Source organism: Canis lupus, chromosome 17 (assembly GCF_011100685.1).
Source record: "Canis lupus familiaris isolate Mischka breed German Shepherd chromosome 17, alternate assembly UU_Cfam_GSD_1.0, whole genome shotgun sequence".
NCBI lineage: Eukaryota > Metazoa > Chordata > Mammalia > Carnivora > Canidae > Canis > Canis lupus.
Window position 1 is genome coordinate 15,687,435 of NC_049238.1, and position 12,859 is coordinate 15,700,293.

The 12,859-nt window shown below is 43.9% G+C and overlaps 1 protein-coding gene across 7 annotated transcripts in view; it reads right to left on the minus strand.

Moving 5' to 3' along the window:
• Positions 1-468: 468 nt before the first annotated feature.
• LDAH (lipid droplet associated hydrolase) overlaps positions 469-12,859 on the minus strand; it is a 104,787-nt gene continuing 92,396 nt past the window's right edge. For 6 of the 7 annotated variants that reach the window (XM_038560877.1, XM_038560878.1, XM_038560880.1 and 3 more), the window contains one exon: positions 469-2,695. In XM_038560877.1, the coding sequence (XP_038416805.1) occupies positions 2,504-2,695 (192 nt within the window). In that variant the 3' untranslated portion in view covers positions 469-2,503. The remainder of the gene's footprint in view (positions 2,696-12,859) is intronic. The other variant, XR_005372161.1, reaches the window with a different exon arrangement.

Sequence of the window (12,859 nt, forward strand, 5' to 3'; positions counted from 1 at the left end):
GAAGACACCGAAGCTTGGAAAATTAGAAAAAGTTGCCTAAAAATTACACAGATGAGGTCTCCAGAGTTCTTATACCTTATTACCTCGTACATATGCATGGAAGCCTTTAGTCTTTGGTTTAATTCCTTTTTTTTTCTTTAAAGATTTTATTTATTCATAAACACAGAGAGAGAGGCAGAGACACAGAGGGAGAAGCAGGCTCCATGCAGGGAGCCCGATGTGGTACTCGATCCTGGGTCTCCAGGATCACACCCCAGGCTGCAGGCGGCACCAAACTGCTGCACCACCGGGGCTGCCCTTTGGTTTAATTCCTAATGAAATAAAATGAACTTTAATCTCCTAAAGTCGGATTCTTCCTTCTCTAAAAGAAGTACTGAGAAAAATGGCTTTTCAATTTAAGAGAGAGACTTTGACTTTCTCAGATTATACCCTCCTCCCCAAACAGAGAAATAAGGCCAGGCAGTTGTTAATGCTGGTAAAACATTTATTTTGAAAATTCATTTGGCCATCAGATGATAAACAGAAAACGAGCCAGCATCTTTTACTTTATCATTTTATTTTATCATTTTTTTAAGCTCTGAAAAACCAAAGTTAAGACACAATGTCATACATGTAGAATTCTGAAATACGTAGTAATATAAAATAATGCTGAAAGTAAAGCTAGGGGATATTATTATTCTAGTAGGTGTGATTCACCCAGGATTTGCTCAAATGTGTCAAGTTAGTACTACTGAGCATCTCCTATATGCAAGGCACTGCAGAGCCATGAATCCTAAGCTTCTAACATCAGACTTCCAGAAGGCCTCCCCTCACAGAGGGCAATCAGGATTTTGTGTGCAGCCCTGTGCCAATGGTCTGTGTGTCTCCTGGCTTCTCTCCAGGGCCAAGAGCACTCCTTGCCTGGGGCTTGGCTCTTCCCTTCTGAGAAGTCATTTGCTCAGATGCAGAAGCCATGCCAGGACAGCAACTTGTTCTATGCTCACCACTGGGTTGGCAGCATATCAGAACTGAATCCTTCATTGGGGGCTTTAGGGCTTTGGAAGGAAGGACAATATTCTATTGTTCTTAAGGAATGATAACACCATGAGGGGGGTCTCCTCTAGGAGAAAACTGAATGTTCTGATTAGTCGTCAACTATCACTGCTGTCAGTGGGACTTATTGGCTCCTAGGGTCCCAGGATTGAGTCATTTTAGGGAAGGCAGAAATATAGTGAGCCTACTCGAGACTGGACAACAAGCTTCTCTACTGGACCTCAAGGCATCCAGAGAAGGTGAATTCACATGATTCATTATGGCTTCTTTTGGTTCATTAGTAAAACAATTTCTTTCCAACTAACAAAGCCGGGGCAGAAATGTAGAACTCATTTATAGCAATTCTCTATTCAGCAACTGAAAGATGCCCTCCCGAAAGTTACTTACTGGAAGATTTTCCTAAGAAAAGAATCATGACATAGCCAAGAACTTTATCCTCAATGCCTAGCACAGTATTTGGCTCATAGCTGGTCCTCAATATAGTTTTATTGGAAAAATCACAGAAGGGGCAACTCTTATGAGGAGGTACAGGCTGGCTTTGGGACACCCAGGGCCTCCCAACCTGGCAGGCTAGAGCTCAGCACAGAGCTTGCCGGCTGTCTTGTGGCAAGAGGTGCAGTCAGGATCCTTCAACAGCTCTCATTGGGTTCCTTCACCAAAGTTATGTCTGGTGAACTTCAGTGTCCAACTAATGCAGGAAGATCAGGAAGTCTCACTCCTCAGGGAAGCTTCTTAGAAGCTGCATCTTAGAGATGCAGACAAGCACTGCCTCCCCTTGATGCTGGCACTGCTTGGTGGTTTGTGACATGCTGCAAGGTAGTATCGTGGGGGGAGTGGGGGGTGATGCAGGCTGTCCTGGTATCCAGTGTGATACTGAGGACCTCAGCCAAGATCTCTACAAAGTTAGTCTGGGCTGATCTTTAGCTTCTGTCCAGGTCCGCTACCAAGATCCACTACTCACCACTTCCTGCTCCTGGAATGTGCATCCTCAAGACCTCGTCCACTTACATATCTGACTCTACACTTTACTGATGCCCTTTACATTTTCTAGTAGGTATTTCATGATTTCCTCTAGGAGAGCCTATTCTACATGGTAACTGTATTAAAATCAACTAAATTTAGACTTTTGTCTGCAAGGATCCTGCCTACTACAATCAACTGCATGGTGCCACTGGGGTAATCTCATGCAAACATGAAGGGTCTTGTTTAGATCACTGATCTCTGTGTTCCCTGAGTCTTGGAAAATGTGCTGTTAAACCTATGGTGTATTTCATCAACTGTGTTTACTTCAGCCTGTAGTATGGGGGGCTAGCTAGGAGCTGATAGTAAGCCAAAAGGTTCTTTTTTTTCCTTCTTCTAATATCAAACATTCACACTGAACACTTACCTACCAAGTATACTAACTACTAAGAGATGGCACAGCCACTGCTGCTATGTACTAGCTGTCAGTGATGTTTCCATGGGTCAGTACTTATATTTTAGACAGATCATCCTTTAGCCAGTCAGCTACCATGTCAGCCATTTCCTGGGGAAAATGGAGGATGAATGCATGAGGTATTTTCTTCTCACAGAGCCGAATATCTCCTTCTGGAAAATCCTTTTTTATGTCTTCATAGTATTCTTTTGGACACCAAGCATCTGTAGTACCATAGTAAAATGTAAGCTAAAAGACCAGACAAAAACGTTTTATTAGAAAACATTTTCTTTTTCCAACACAAACATGACACCAGCAATCTGCAAGGCTTGGAAAACAGCACCCGTCCCTGGCCCTGTACGCTAGTCCCAGGGCTCCCTCCAGAGCATGGCTCTCTCAAGGCAGCGACCTTCATGGTGCGAATTCGTAGGAGTGAATTAAGAGGCACCTGATCAGAAGAAACCTATCCCCATATCAAGAGGGAGAGTCTTGTATGAGCGGTCACCCATGATTCACTAAAAGGATGTGCCAGCCAGTTGTGTACACTGTGGCTGGGATGGGCAGGAGTGGAGAGACGGCTGGTGAGGACAAGGACGAGTTACTGGGACATAATCACTGGGTGATCAGTGACCTATTTATTACATACTTCACCGTTTTCATGCAGCCACATGGTAGGTGAATGCACCCAAAGATGAATCAGATAGGCTTCTCAATGTAGCAGAAGAAAAGTCACCAGAACCCTGAGAGTGTCTATAACATTTCTATGAATAGGCTCTGTGCAGCAGGACAGTATGTTGATTCAGTGGCAGGTGATATAATTATACTTCAGGTGATAGCAAGCAGCTGTATGGAGACACAATCCCTGAAGACATTACTGACACCCTTACCAGATACTGATCTAGACCTGCCCATGACACACACACACACACACACACACACACACACACAGAGGTATCCCCTGCTTTCCCAAACTCTGTGTTATACTGCTTTGCTTTTATGGAAACACCTATGTTAGTACCTGTTTTTGCCTCCTGAAAGAAATCCAAAGAGGATTTTTGCTTTTATGAATAAAGGCTAAAAGGGAAAGTAGAATTCAGTGTGTGTGTGGCAGTGGGCACGTATAGAGGCTGCATGCCCCTGGAGTGGTGAGGGTGGCTTCCCCGAGCACCTCCCCCTGGAACTACATTACGCATCAAGCCACCAGAGCTCTGAGCAGTGTCTGCAAGCATCTGTGCTTTACCTCGATTTACTGTGTGCACCCACTAGCAAGATGTGTCCTAAGGCATCAGAAAAGCCTAAGAGAAGTTCTTTTCTTTTTTTTTTTTTTTTGGTCTGGATACACTCAAAAACTTTTCACCAGATACATTAAAGGTAAATGCTTCCTTGCTTTATGCCATTTCAGCTTATAAAAGGTTTCACAGGAATGCTCTGCTTCCTCCCAGCAATAGGGGAGGGGGGCGGAAACCTGAAGTCCACAGGAGCTAACGAAAGACTCCATGCAATGAAGTGACATGGCCATGTCTCCATGGTAGGACACTTACTCCTGCTACAATGGCAATGAGAGACTGGGGGGGCCAAAGTGTGATGGGAAGACAAGATGGAACACATGTGCTATTGCCCACTGGGTGATTCTGCTCTAATGGCCATTAAATCCATTAGCTGGACAAAAGAGATTGCGCTTATAAAAACACTGGTCTTTATTACAAGAACCTTATGATTTAACCTGTAATTAAAGGGATAGTTAAAGCAATACTTTAAAGAGGAAAATATGTGATGTAGTACTCCAGAGAGTCAATTATTAACAGCTAAACCTTGAGTTGCAGACTGACTCTGAATAACTTTGTAGAGATTTTTCTGGTTGTCACCTGGGGTTTTAGTTTTGAATACTGCAAAGGATCTCTGGCTCACAGGCTGCTCACTTATTCTTCTCATTCTCCTGTTTTTTTTTTTTTTTGTTTTGTTTGGTTTTTGTCTCACTACAACCATTTCTGGACACTCCAAAGCCCCTAAAACTGAAATTCATTTTGCCATGGCTCCTAGCAGAGTATGAAGTTCTTTCTGTTGCTGGAGAACAGAGAGCCTGGCAGTGGTCTGGTTTGTTCCTTCAGGTGTCAGTCTCTACAGGTCTGGCACACTGCAGTGTTATGGCCAGTGGGTGACTACTCTGGCCAGCAACACCCTGCCACAGCTTCCCTTTGAGGTATTGCTGGGAGGACAAGCTACTTGCAGGCATTCATTACCTACCAATAGGGCTAATAACTTCAGGTTCTCTCTAAACCATGCCCTACCCTTACCCACAAGAATCTTTTAAGTTATACCCAGAAAATAATGTATGGTACAGTCATCATGTCCAGGGGTTTCTGCACTTCCTCAGAGTATGAAACAGTGCTGGGAAATCCAGAAATGCTGACTTGGCCTTGTGTCCATCGGGATGTTTCTCTGCTCCAAGTGCATTCTCTTGCCTGAAGATTCCTAAACACTGAGAAAGGCACCCTGGAAGCCCTCACACCAGCCCAAGCTGGTGCTGAAGTCTTGTCAAAAGCCCTACCACAAAAAAAGTAAGCTAGAGGGAGAGCAAGGCAGAAAACCATCCCTAGGAGTCTCTTTGATGAGGAGACTGTATGCACCTGCTGCTTCCTGCCTCACATTTCAAGAACTATTTCTATGGAGAACCCAGCATTTACTTTTCAGTGAGGCAATCACTCCTTGAAATGTCTCCACTGAACACTCCCGCTTATTGAGCCTCAGCACTGGGGAACCACCAACCCTTCCCTCATGCATAAAACTGTCAGACAGTTGAGCAGGAATAATACACATAGGTTAGAGGGTATCAAGAGACAAGTCGTGTCCAAGTAGTCGTGAGCACTACTACCCAAGGCATGTACTAGGACAACAACAAAGTGTTCAAGATGGCGTGATAGTGATGATTCCAGATTTCCCATATGTTTATCTAACTTTCTCAATCCTCCATGACCAGTAACCATTTAGAGCGGGCTAGATTTTGTTCAATCTCTAAGTGATAGTGGGGTAAGGTCTTTATGTTTTGTGTCTTTTTTTTTGTTTAAAGATTTTATTTATTTATTCATGAGAGACACACACAGAGAGAGAGGCAGAGACACAGGCAGAGGGAGAAGCAGGCTCCAAGCAGGGAGCCCGACGTGGGACTCGATCCCGGGTCTCCAGGATCACACCCTGAGCTGCAGGCGGCGCTAAACCGCTGCGCCACCGGGGCTGCCCCTTCTTTTGTTTTTTAGATTCTTCTTCAGACTATATTCACTGAAGGGCCCTCTATGAAAATCTTGGCTTACAAGTAAAACACGTGGTTATTCTAATGCCTTTACGTACATGGGTCAAGATACTTCCTGTCCCTATAGATTATAAGTCACAGGCAATAGATCTGAACAGAAGACTCTGCATCTGTAACCCTAAACAGGAAACTGAAAAAGTATGGGGTGTGTAGAGGTACTAGTGGGGGGTGGGGGAAGGCAAGTGAAGTAGAAAGAAGTAACTGGACACCAAAGCATGATAGTTAAGAGTGTATACTACTATGTGTCGATTTGTCAAAACAAATTACCATCAGAACACATGACGAACTGATAAAAACTGAGAAGAATGTGCTAGGCTCTATACTCTCACAGAGTCCTCACAACAATACTCTGGGAAGGTATTTTATCCCTATTTTATAGAAGAGGAAACTGAGGCTTAGTAAGTTGCTTAAGTTCAAACAATTAGTGAGTTGTAAAGCTGGGTTATATATCCCAGGGCAACATTCCTAATCAGTTCCTTTTACTACTGTTTACAATTAACAATGAACTGACCCATGTTAGGAAAACACAAAAGCTACAGACTGGGTGGTGGGGGGAGAGGGTCTTAGACTGGCTATGAAAACTGAGTGTGACCATCAAGGGCAGGAGTGCACCCAACCACCTGCACTTACGGCCTTCCTCAAAGTCTATGTAGTTCTGGGGTGCTGCGTGTCACAGGAGGGATAACTGATGGGAAATTACTGGAATTGTGACCTGAGAATCTCAGGCTATCAGCGGAATGTTTAAAGCCAAAGGTCTGTGAGGAGATAAATTATTTCCTGTAGTTTCTTTCTTCTTGGCACTCGCTTTGATACGCGTGAGAGTTGATAAAAAGTACACATTATTGAATGGAAATTATTCTGTGTTTCCAGATTGCTGTCATGTTAAGTAATCCATTTCTCTATTAAGCACAAAATTTAATTTTCTCAGTTTGTGTACACTTTGACTTCTCGGGATTGCTTTTTGCTTTTCCTTGTGTGTTTTCTGCGGTAAGGTGGCATTATGGTTACTGTAATCTCTGTGCTCACAGACGTATTTTCCTTTGACTTTTCAGTGTCCCCCTATGGAGATATGTCCCTGCAAATTGTTGCAGTTTGCCACCACACAGGAACCACATTTGTCTTTTCTCATGTGGGTGGTTTTTTCCCTCTCACTTTCTGCTGCTGAAACTCACAGATTCAAAGCAGTCCCACCAAAAATGACTCTAACCCGATTTTCCATCTGGCACTGGCTAAGTAGTTAAAATTCACAAGCGAGTAAAACACAGCTTGCCCTGGAGAAGCTGCCAGACTAGGGAAGAACAGGCATATACAAGCTGGCCCTGAAACACAACAGGCAGAGAGATGCTGCTACAGGAGCCCAAAGTGGGGAAACCTGAATCCTGCCTGCAGGAGTCAATTTGGAGTTGTTGGCTTTTATGCATTACCAGCAGAGGATTTAGTTTAAGAAAAGCAATGCTAGAAACCATATTATGACCTAAGTTTATATATTTGATTTAGCTAATAAATAACAAAAGTCACTTTCCATGGTAGATCCTAAAATATTAAACATGAAGGAAACCACAAAAATCCCTATCTGGTGGTATACACACACACACACACACACACACACACACACACACGCAGTAATACTATTCAGTCATAAAAATGGAAGGAAAGTCTGCTGTTTGTGACAATATGGATGGACCTTGAAGGCATTATGCTAAGTGAAATAAGTCAGAGAAAGACAAATACAGCATAGTTTTACTTATATGTGGAATTAAAAAAAAAAAAAAAAAGAACTCCTAGAAAGAGAGAACAGATTAGATTGGTAGTTGCCAGAGATGGGGAATGGAGCGGTGAAGGGACTGGGTAAAGGTGGTCAAAAGGTACAAAATTCCAGTTATAAGATGAATATACCCTTGGTCTCTAATGTACAGCATAGTAACTGTGGTTAACGGTATTGTGCCGTACACTTAAAATATGCTGAGACAGTAGACCTTAAAAGCTTTCGTCGCAAGAAATTTAAATTTATAGCTGAACTTACTATGGTAATCATTTTGCACTATATACATATATCATATTCATTAGGTTATAAACTTTAGGCTAGTACAATGTTTTGTGTGAATTATATCTCAATAAAACTGGAAAAAAAATCTGTTTGTATTTCTTCTCTCTATTCAACAATCCAATAGGACTATAGGCATTATAGGAGACACAGGTCTAATAAAAGGAAGTTTTTCATAGTCTTAGAATGTTGTTTATTTTTCTTTTAAATTATTAATTTTATTTATGTATTTGTTCATTTATTCATTTTGTTAACTTTATGGATAAGCTCAATTTTAGAAGCTCCTTAGAATATAATTCACCATGTAGCCAAGTTTGGTATAAACCAGTTGTCCTTGGAAGTTAAACAAATTGAACTTCCTCTCTTCAAGTGGTCCTTGGGCAATCTGTTTCATGATATAATGTAAACCCGAGCAAAAGGGTAGATGGTATTTCAGGGCCATTATGCTCAGAGTGAAAGCACTTCTCATAAAGCCTTTGTATTCTATTATGGTAAAATCATCTGTGAAGCTGCTCAAGCTCATTATTCAGTTACAGGGGGAGAGCACAGTGCAGCGGGCACAGTGTTGAGAGCTTGAGCCCTGAGCCATACCTGCCTAGGCTGGAATCTTGGTTCTTCCATCTATTAGCAATGTTACCTTGGACCAGTTTCTTAGGCTCTCTGTCTCCTTATCTGTAAAGTGGGGACAGAACAGATACCCTGTGTGGTGGTAAGGATTAGAAAACAAGCATATCAAGTACTTGACATACAGTAAGCACTCTAAAGGGCAGGTGCTATTACACTGGTGATGACAATGAGGACAAAGGCATCTCTTATGGGGGCAAAAATTTGTCTAGATTCTTCCCTAAAGTGGGGGTTGTGCTCAAGTCAGAGGAAAAAGCAGCCACATGGCCTTAAATTGATTTCTGAAAATATATTTTCTTCTGATAAGCTGCTTTTTGATACAAGTCAGGCTCAGAAAATATATAAGTATTATACACTTAAAAAAAAAGACTTATTTTTTTTGGGGGGGGTCGGAGGTGTAGAGGGAGAGAGAGAGAATCTCAAACAGACTCTGCCAAGTACGGAACCCAACATGGGGCTTGATCCTATGACCTTGAGATCATGACCTGAGCTGAAATCAAGAGTCAGTTGTTTTAACTGACTGAGCCACCCAGGCATCTCTATACACTTTCTTTAAGCCTAAAGCAAAGCATTTTATTATATACATTATATATTATCATATAGTGCACACACTCTACACACACATGCACACACACACATGCCATGTTCCCCTGAAAAGATCATGGGGAAGGACATTGGTTGGAAGATCCAGGGTCAGTCACCATCCAAAGAAACAGTGAAGCACAGCCCATCTTCAAGCCACTACTCACACTTGGCTCACGGAGGTGACTCTCACCCACTTTTACTTACGAATGAGATCTGGTGCCTACACTGCAGTGCCATCTGGGTACTCCTGGTCCAGCATCATCCAAAATGAAGGACGGCACCAGCATTCAGAGACTGCCACTTCCCACCTGGTAGGGCTCACAGGCAGAGCCTCTGGGCCCTCACGGCAGCAGAGATAAGGCCCCCTGCTTTCCTGGGCTGCACAGGGACTCCTCTGTTAGTGTTCCATAAAGAGTTGTGGCTCCCTAGGTGCTGACTGAACAGGTTTCCCAGTAAGTTTACAAGCTGATTTCTTTAGAAAGAGTGGCCTAAGCCGTCACATGGCATGGCAGGGAAAACTCCTGCATTGTGAGAGCAACTACAGGGCAGTGGTGTAGATGCTCAGGGAGGAGACCTATTTTCTCCTTCGTGCTTTGAGAAGTCAGAAAAATTATGTTAATCCTGCTTTCTCCACTCTTCCTTTCCTTCTCCAGAATAACTGTCACCTGTCAGGTTTGGGTTTGGTTTTTATTTTTGTTGTTTGTGATCAAAGAAGCCAAATATCAGACACAAAGCAGCCATTTGCCTACCAAGGGGTCAAATTAGTACCCGCACATCTAGGTACCAGCTAGATCTCCCTGTTCTGCCTTTATTTCTGTGTTTTCATCATCCCCCTACCCTGCCCAGCTTTCCCAGGCTTTTTTCCCTCCATTGCATTCTACCCTTGCAGAGAACCCAGGGCAGGCTGCAGCTCCCACCCCCTCCCCACTCCCCGTCAGATGACGCACTTCAGAGGAGGCCTATTCTGTAACATAAGCTTCTTCTTTTCAATTATTTAAAAATCATATTCCTCTTGGGAACAGAGGGATGGCAGTCACAAAGCTTTACAATTTCACTGCAGTCCTTCTGAACAAGCATTTTTAGGAACTTGAAGAATTGCTAAAGAAAGGGAGACAGTTTAGGATATTCATTTTCTAATTTACTTTGTTTCCTTTCTTCCTTTTATCCAGAATTGGCTCAATTACCCTCCTTGAGAACACGAGAATTAAAATCCCCAAAGATGAAGAAATGTGGCTGAGGATGGAGGTGACAACACAATCCTTTATGACCACTGAGCCCTCTTCCTTCTGCAGGCACCTCAGGGAGCTGTGGGCATCAAGGCACCAAAGGAGGAGGATGAGGATGAGGATGAGGATGAGGATGATGATGATGAGGAGGAGGAGGAGGAGGAGGCAGCAGAAGGCCAGTAGGTTACTGGCTGGACCCCTAACCAGTGGCTGCCCATCAGACTCATAAAGTGAGGCTCAGTCCTTTCTGTGTGACTCGAGTATAAAGAGCCAGAACACACTCACTCCCAAATGGAGGGCACTGGACCAGCTACTGACTAGCTTTGTCTCTTTCTTGCCTGGGACTAGAGTGAGAGGCTGACCTGAGGCATCAATTTTCTTCTGGTGAGGTTGCAGAGTATGAGGCATTGGGAACAAATGCATCCTCTTGTGTTTCTGTTTCTCTGTGGTCATATGCCTCAGGAGATTGGCAGATGTGCTGGACGGTCTTGTTTAACTCAGAGAAACAGTGGCCAAGTCCAGCTCATCTGGATTCTTTGCATGAGGGTACTGTCCTAAGTTCCGGCAAAAATGAAGTACTCCTGTGCCTTCTTTTGCCACTGTTCCTTCCTGCACAACTTCTCCTTTAGGCATCTCAAGGGGAGCAGTGGCTGTGATCTAGGATGGGGTTGGGGCATTCTAGGGTCTCTAGGGTATCTACTTAGTATCTGCAAAATCTTTCACTGCAGAATGAAATATCTGGGAAGGAGTGTGTGGGGGAAGAAGTTAAGCAAATAGTCTTTTTAAAGCACTCAGAGGCATATCTAGGATATAACAAACTTTATAATAATAATAAACTCCTATTGAATGCTTATTAGTACATGCCAGATACTCTTGGAAGGCCTTTGTATGAATTACAGCATTATATTTTTGGAACAAATGTGTGATACTAGATACTACTATTAAACCATCTTATTGATGAAAAAAGGAGGCTCAGTGCGGTCACGTAACTTAATCATGGTTCCATAAGTAAGCAAGCAGTGGAGCTGGGGTTTGAACCCCAGGCTGCGACTCAGAAGTCTGCTCCCCAGTACGCACCGGCTCCTTTCAATCTTGCTCCACCTGAGAACTCAGGGTATGCTAACACAAGTGCCTAAGATAAAGCTCTCAAGGTCAAAACGGTTGAGATGAAAACAAACCTACGCACTTCCAGGATGATTATGACATTCTGAACAGGTTTCAAATTAAACAGGCAGAACTAACACGATCAGTTTCGGACCGAGGCGTGGCGGAAGGCAGTCCTGGTCAGCCGGGCCAGGCAGCACTTCCTATGCTCCGCTGGGCAGGACGTGTGCATGTCCGAAGGATTTGCATGCCCGAACCTGCCAACGACTGCACAAGGTTTGCTCCCACAGGCAACATGCACCTCTGGGCTCGGGTGGGCTAAGCAGGATGGGGAAAGGGCCACAGCAGAGGGGTTCCTGTTCCTGAGGACACTTTGCCCCCTTCCCAAAACACACTGTCACCTGGCCTGGCCCTCTGGGGGCAGGGGCAACATGACTCTGCCGGCGGCCCCTTCGCGGCTGCCCGCCTTTGTCACGAAGCTTGCACCTCACAGGTTCTCGCTGGGAAAACTTTAGACCCCTCACTGGCTGATAGCGATGCTCACCGTCGGTCTGGCAGTAGCACACACCAGCTGTTTCCATACGCCTAGGCCAGAGATGGTCACGGCAGTTTAGAGTTTCCCTCCTAAGTGAGTTTCAAATGAAAACTTCAAGTTTCTAAACCAAACACAAATTCACTTTTCTGTGAATGGGACATACATTTCCTTATAGTTTAGAACAATGACAGAACAAGCGAATGCTGACCTATTTGCCTCAGACACACCAGGTGCCTCATAAAGCAGAACATGCCCCAGGGGTTCCCAAAAGAATTGGGATGGGGGTGGCGAAAATGAACAGTTGATTCCCTTACTTGGGCTTGTTTTATTGTGGTCCTCATTCCCACCCCTCTCCCTCCATTCCTGTCTTATTTATTACCTCCTTTGCTTCTTCCCAACCTTTTAAGCTGTGCTCCCAAGGATCCATCTTTAGATGTCTTCTCTCCATATACTACTTCCTTTTGTTACTGTTATCCAGGCTCATGGCTTCAAATCTATCTCTATTATTTCCAAATCAAAGTTCAGCCCAGACTACCATTCTAAGCTTCACACCCATAGGTCCAGCTGCCTGCCGGACATGTGTCCACTTGAGTGTCCCATAGGTATCTCAAAGGACCCAGATGAACTAGTTTCTGAACTACCTCCCACAGCTTGCTAGTACTTCTCTCCCCACGTTCCCTATCTTGTTACCAATCTAAATACAGAGAAATAATCCGAGACTCTTCCTTCCTCATTCTCTCCTGTCCTGTTAGTACAAGTGTTTCTGACTCTACTTCCTAAATCTTCCCTATCCTACCTCCTCTCTGCCCCCACCCCACTGCCTCAGTCCTTGTAAAAACCTCCTGAATGGTCTCCCTACCTCAAATTTCATCCTTCTCCAATATTTTCCATACATCCTCCCACCCAATAATCCCTATCATTTGTTAATCCAGCCACATTCCTAGGGCTGACTGATATGAACTGGTAGCTCTCAACTGTCTAGCTGTTC